Source organism: Helobdella robusta (assembly GCF_000326865.2).
Source record: "Helobdella robusta unplaced genomic scaffold HELROscaffold_165, whole genome shotgun sequence".
Taxonomy (NCBI): Eukaryota; Metazoa; Annelida; class Clitellata; order Rhynchobdellida; family Glossiphoniidae; genus Helobdella; species Helobdella robusta.
Window position 1 is genome coordinate 25,106 of NW_008703921.1, and position 7,873 is coordinate 32,978.

Genomic DNA, 7,873 nt, shown 5'->3' on the forward strand with positions numbered 1-7,873 from the left:
GATAGATGTCGCATGATATCTCATAACAATATATCACTCATTCAGGATATCTTACTTCTTATTTTGTCCTTCAAATCTTGCTTGTTATCATTTCATATTGCAAGCCATCACATGTTATTTGTTGTTGGATGCTTCTGAACAGTTATTTATAACGTAATAGCACCGTCATCATTGTTGTAGCCCTCCAAATTGTCGTCAAATTTTTTTCATCATTATTATTATCTTAAATAATGTTATTAATAATACGACAAATAATAAAACAAAACCAACAAAAACAACGAGACAAACAACAAAAACAACAACATCAATCTTCGGAATGGTGTCCAAACAAAAAGTGAACTGAGCGGAACAACGAAGTTAATTAATGTTTACCAGCATTCAGTTCATTTCTGCCTACAATTATATGCAAACAATTAACTACTACCTTCATATTATTATCCTTATTGTCGTCGTCTTAGTCATCATCGTCATTATCATTGTCCTCATTGTTTTCATCATGATTTTAAATGAATTTTTTTCAAATTTGAAGTTTTTGCAAATTTTTTCTTACCAAGAGATCAGAGTACCTGCTGCTCTTCGTGGAATGAAATGAAATACAGTGAAATACACTAGCACATCATCATAGCAAAGCAGGTTACATTCAATTCAATGGCCAGTTTCTTTGCTACTTATTTTACAAACACATTTAGGAGCCGTTCAATTTGTTCTACATTTTAAAAGATAATATTTTTACAATGAATCAAATGTTTTTTTATGATTTGTAAACATTTCAATACATCAAAACATCTGACGCCATTGTGCGTGTGTGTGATGTGTGTGTATGTGGTATGTGTCTGTGTGTGTATGTCTGTGGTATGTTTGCGTATGTGTGGTGTGTGGGCGCGTGTGGTGTGCGCGTGTGTGTGGGGTGTGCGTGTGTGTGTGTCTCTGTGTGTCTGTGGGTGTGTATGCGTGGTGTAAACCACATAACTAAGTGCAACAAATTAACAAAGAAACCATACTTTAAATAACACTCATAATTACTACCATTTAACATTCATAACCCCGACAACAGATAAGAGATTAAAAAAATAAAAAACACAACAATAATTACAACATCAAAATGACAGCATCATAACAATAATTAAACCACAACAAGAACATATCGCCGATAATTGCAGCATCAACAATTACAACAACGAACACTTGAACACGACATGCAACAGTAAGTTATTGAATATTGAATATTGTAGTATTTTTACTCATTTCGTAACTATTCATTTAATCTTAATTCTCTTTTTTCCCTTCATATAAATGTATGTATCCATCTGTATTTAAGTAATAGATATTTATATTTATTCAAGATGATAAAAGTCTAGTTAGAAAAATCGAGAAACTCAACTACCTATATATATATATATATATATATATATATATATATATATATATTTATTGGGACGAGGTTTTCAGCTATGCAGATTTCATTGAATATTTTTGCCCACTTAGCATTAATTAACTTTTTAAAAATACACTCAACGATATGGAATTGTTGTAAATCGTATTTATTGAGAACTAGTGACATAATTTGGCTGGCTAACAACGTTGTAACGGAGACTGTTCTGTTGGTTGTATCATCTCAACTGTTTGGGTCAATGAATGTGCTGGGTGTTTCTCTTTTGACTTCGTTGGATTTGAGCTCAGCCTTCGACTGCGTTGATCAGTTCTAATTCATTAGCTCAAATATTGTTTTGATGTCTTTGAGAGGGTAGCCTTGTGGTTCAAATCTCATTTAATTGGTAGGACGCAACAAGTGTTTTTAACATTGTTTTGTCAGGTGTCAAAGTTGTCGCGTCAGGGGTTCCTTAGAAATTGGTTCTAAGACCACATCTGTTTTTGTATTAAGAAATATAACTTCAAATATCATGCGTTTGCTGATGATTTGCAGATAATTTTTTCAAGAACTTCGGTTCTCATTTTCGAGGAGCCAGTTGATTTATTCGTTTCTTTTTTTAACGAAATCAATGGTTGGATGATCGAGAATGGACTGAAGCTGAATGAAAGCAAGACACAGCTTTTGCCTGTCAGTAAGCGGCAGCAGTTACAAGAAATTCGTATTAATTCAATCAATATTTTCGGTACTGCACTGTTGTCGATTTATGTATATCATTTAGAAATTTGGGTATCATATTTGATCAAATTATGACAATGAACCAGATATCAGGGCGCTTACTATAAAATTTTGTTTTCAACTTCGATGGCTTAGACAAATAAAAAAATTTCTCAACAAGGAAACACTAAAATGCTTGGTTCACTCATTTGTCTATTCTAAATTAGATTACTGGAACAGTGTTTTTTATGGAGTGTCCAACAGACTAATTGATCGTCTACAGTCTATTCAGAATTGAACGGCAAAAATCATTTCTGGAGGATTGAAGTTCGTTCATGTAAGCCTATTTGACTTTCATTGGCTAACAATCAGAAAAAGAACACTGTTTAAGACCGCCATTCTGGTGTTTAAATGCCTAAATAGTCTAGGCTCACAATTTCTGCCTAAAATTCATATAAAACAACAACAGCTCATCGTATTCCGACACGTTCAGACGAAAAATTGGCGGCCACTCGTGGTCGGAGGTGCGGTTGGTAGTGGCCACTCGTGGTTTTGCTGTCGCTGGGCAAACAGTTTGAAACAATTTGCCGAACAGTCTGCGTTAACCAGGAATGACTGTTCAACAATTTCGCATGGAACTGAAAACGTTTTTCTTCGTGCACCAATTTCACTAGACTTCAGAAGCGCCTCTGAGTAATATTTAAGGACGCTATATAAACTCTCTGATGATGATAATAATAATAATAACAATAATAATAATAATTGGTTGGTCGGTTGGTTGGATGCTTATACGCATCTATTAAACAGCTATTAAAACGACATGACGCAACTGAGAAGAAATTTATTTTTAAATTATCGTAAACAGAACTTTTTAAAATAAAAAATTTTCAAAACATCACAAACCGCAAATTGAAATTGCAAGTATCAAAAAATAAAACTAAACTGTTTGTTTAAAAAAAATGAAATGGGAAGAATTGTAAAGCATGACGCTAATCATTGTCATTCATCATCATCATTGTAACCATCCATCATCATCTTTATCATCATCATCATCCTCCTCGCCATCATCAGGAACGTTCTCATTAATCAAAATAATCGTTCATCAATAAATGAAAGGAATAATCATTCTTATCAATATTATCTTCTACTCGATAATCGTCATCACCATTGTCATCATTATCATCATTACGTCATCATCATTGTTATTATTGTTAATTTTTTTACCATTATACATAGTTAGAATTACCATTGTCATCATGAATATTATTATTGTTATATTTTTTATTATCATAATATTAATAATTGAAAATAATAATAATTATTATAACTATTATTATTATTATTATTACTCTTAGTAGTACTTTCACATCATCATCTTTCTAATCATCATAGATATCATTCATCCTACCGTCTTCAACATCTTCATTTCTTCATCAAATTATAATTACCTCGTCATCATCATACTCGTCATCGTCGTCATTACCCTCATCATCATCTTCCAAATTAATTCAGTTTTAAAAAAGTAATAATAAATAATATATTAAAAAATCAAATAATAATAATATTAATAATAATAATAATCATCAAAAACATCATCGTCATCATCATCATCCGAACCACTGTACTAAAGACCTTTTTGACTCCAATGATATCTACTGATCATCATCATCATCGGTATTATTATTATTATTACTATAATAAACTTATTGTTAATATTATTATTATTATTGTTTTTAGGTTTAAGATGATGATGATGAGGATGATTAGGATGATTATTATTATTGTTATAATAGTAAAATAATAATAATAAAACTTATTGTTAATAATATTATTATTTTTGTTGTTTTTAGGTTTAAGATAATGAGGATGAGGATGATGATCATCATCATCACCATGTTAATATTATGAAAAAATTATCATAATCATAATTGAATTCATCGCTATATCTCTATTGTCATCTTTTTATCCTTACATAATTATCATTCCGGCATCATCACCATTAACAACATCATCATCATAACTCTCATCATTTCGTAGTTTTTTCATTTTTCCGACTGACATTTGATCTAATGAAAAATAGATTTCGATTACCTGCTTGACTTGAGGAGGTCAGATATCCGATGTGAAGTATCATCACTGTCATCGTCATCTTCATCATCATCTTCATCCCCTTCTCCATCACTATCATTGTCACCATTTTTTCCATCATCGTCATCATCATTGTAGATGGGCAGATTTTTAAACAACAGTTTTAATCAAAATATTTTTAATCCTTATTATTAAAGTTGTTTTAAGTGTGACTATTTATGAATTTATTTAAAATTGTGTGTTATTAATATTCCTATTCAAATCGATCCAACCAAACCGAATCAACAACAAAATATTTGTTAATAGATCGCTATAAAATTAATATAGGTTAGATATATAATTTTATATCAATAACTTTTTTCATTTTCGAGCAAAATACTTTTTACGCAATAATTGAAAACTTCTAAATGTCACAAACTGTTAAAAATAATATTATTAATCATATCAATTATAATTAAATTAATAATAATTTTAGTTTTCATTATTAGTTTAAAAAAAAAGTTTATTAATTCATTTATCTGAGCAATATAACCATCTACAAAAGCAGAGTTACATGTTAACATCATGTCCACACAACCATGTAGTTAGTTGAAGCTTACTTATTAAGTATCGTATCGAATCGTATGTAGGCCTACTTGCACGCCGAGATTTCAATAACGACAACCGACAAAAACCAGCCTACAACGCTCAATTATATTGTTGAGCGTTCTGTCCAGTGTCACATATAACTTTGACTGTCCATGCAACGGGTGCAAACATTATATACAGGTAATCTTTCTCTTACTCTCTCTCATCTTACTATTTCTCATTCTTTCTCTCTCTTTTTCTCTTGATATAATATATATATATATATATATATATGTGTGTGTGTGTGGTGTGTGTGTGTGTAAAACATACGTACAAGTGTATAGAGATCACCAACGTCAACACAGCCTTCTAACAGACAGCGTAGATAGATGGTTCATAGCATAAACACGCACAACTCACACACATACATCCACAGACACACACACACACATGCACTGCAAAATATGCCTTCTTATATATTTCATTACATTTCTTTTGTAAGATGAATGCTAAACATCTGCAATGCAATCACAAACACACATGCACTCATACACACACACACATACACACACGCACACACACGCACACACATGCATACATATTATAAACATATGTTTATGTTTAAAAGAAAATGATTATAAATAAAAGTTGTTTACGTAAGTACAAAGAAGATCTACTTGTTTGATATAAACACGTTATTAAATGCTACAAAATTGAAAAAGTTATTGCATTATATTCACGTGTAATTAATTTTAAAATAAATAATAATTATAAATAAATAATTCAGCAGCCCACTGCAATAAATCCGCCAGAAAGTAAATTTTATTTAATCTCTTCTCGCTAATACAATCTGTGCCATCATACCGGCATGCACTTTATTTGCACGCAGATTTGTATGCACATGTACGAACCATACGTACGCATGCATATATACAAGTTACATACGTTCATACATACAAACATACATAAAAAAACATGCATACATACAAACATACAAACAAACAAACAAACATACATACATACATATATACATGCATGCATGCATACATACATAGATACATACAAACATATATACATACAAACATACGAACAAGCAAACATACATACGTACATACACACATACACACATGCATGTACGCATGCAGTTATTCTGATTTAACAGTTATTTTATTTTTAATTACTATCAGTTTCTATCAAACCAAGTCACATTCCACATGATGATACTTATTAAAAAACTCAATTATTGACTTTTAAATGACATTTAAATGCATTTCTATTACTTTTTAATCGGCAAATGAACAGCCGTTCACACAAACACATGCGACCAACCAACCAACCAACCAACCAGCCAACCAACCAACCAACCAACCAACCAGCCAACCAACCAACCAACCAACCAACCAACCAACATTCTCTACAACCATTCAGATACTCGGAGAAGAGTTGAAGATGTTCATTTGTAAAGCAAAAGTACTTAACCGCAATCGAGTGCATGGCCGGCCATGACAGGCTGGCAGCTCTTAAAACGTCAGATTGTTCTGTCTGTTTGTAGAGATTTTCAGACGTAGATAAATAGTTAGATATGTGCGGGCACTTTTGTTTCTGTGTACACCGCTGTGAACGACAATTCAACAAACATTCTCATAACAAATTATTTTTTGCTCAGGTTTAATTATGTCCCATGATGCATGTTGTTTAACTACAGAAAGTTTATTAATTCATAAAATTTCTATAATTTTGAGATAGGTAAAACAGACAAACGTCACATAAATTTGTTGAATTCAAAGTGGACTCTGTTTACTTTTTTCACAAATACAATACGAACACTCCTCTACCTCAATTCAGAGGACGTAACTGAACGTGTTACTAAAGAACAAGAACAAGATAATAATGTTGAAGCATCGATAGAGTTGAGTTGAACGATCGATTCTTCTACACGCAATCAATTCACTCCTCCCTCCAACTCCATCCAACTCCATCCTTGCACTTATTTAACCATATTTGGCATGGATAAATGACATTTAAATATCTACATAAAAATTTTTATAACATTAAACCACACTTCACACACACTTCACACACAAGCACAAACATACATGCTCATACTTACACATGCACATGTAAAACAAAGCATTTACTGTACAGCATTTACTTGTACACAAACAAAAAAGCTAATGAAAACACACCAACACACATTTAGAAACATATACACAGTTAGAAATACATACACTCGCAATCAATAGTTCATTATTCCTCACACAGACACCAACAATGCACCGGCATGCAACCAATCACCCAGCAAATCATGCACACATGCATACATATACAAACATACACTAAACATAAACAAACACATACAATGGATATATGTATCATCTAGAAGTGATACATATACATACATAGACACATTCAAACACGTGTACACAATACACACATATTCCAGCCCTCTCACACACACAGACACACACACAGACACACACACACAAAAGACGCAAGCATCGACCTGGACCTCATTAGAAAACAATTTCTCAAAGGCAGACCCCTACATTTACTTTGTGGTTGACATATCAAAGCAATCGATGCACATTTACTAGCAGGCACAAACACGCGCGCACATTCTCCTACAATGCAATTATACAAAATGTAACGTTATACAAAGATCAGAATGAACAAAAGCACAATCAACAAACTGGACGAAAATAAATACAAAAAAACAAAAACGAAAAGAGCACAACATACATAAGCGCATAAAATCTTTAAAAAATTTTTATGTATATACAAACGTGTATACATTTTGCTGCAAGCCCCATACTCACATGTGCATGCATACAAACAAATACAATTTGGCATGCATTATTTTGTACATACAAATATTAACACATACACCCACACTAACACGTACACATACATTCGCACCAGCACACACACTCACATGTGCATATGCAACAATAGACACACACGTTCACAAAACACACACGTTTGATCATACAACGGTGCTGTAATCACATTCAAATGCATACAATGCCCTTGTAGACATAACTAATTTACGGATGTAAATATATGCCCATTTTATAATTTTGCAGTATAATAATGTGAGTCGTTGTGTGTATGAATGCACTGTTGATGAAGAGA

At 32.2% G+C, this 7,873-nt stretch overlaps 1 protein-coding gene across 1 annotated transcript in view; it reads right to left on the reverse strand.

Annotated features, from left to right (window-relative positions):
- The window catches only part of HELRODRAFT_92362 (hypothetical protein), a gene marked incomplete at both ends in the record, with an annotated part of 14,572 nt that extends 9,208 nt beyond the window's left edge, over window positions 1-5,364 (reverse strand). The window contains 2 exons of the mRNA XM_009015810.1: window positions 5,155-5,196; window positions 5,274-5,364. Coding sequence (XP_009014058.1) covers window positions 5,155-5,196; window positions 5,274-5,364 — 133 coding nt within the window. The remainder of the gene's footprint in view (window positions 1-5,154; window positions 5,197-5,273) is intronic.
- Window positions 5,365-7,873: the final 2,509 nt, after the last annotated feature.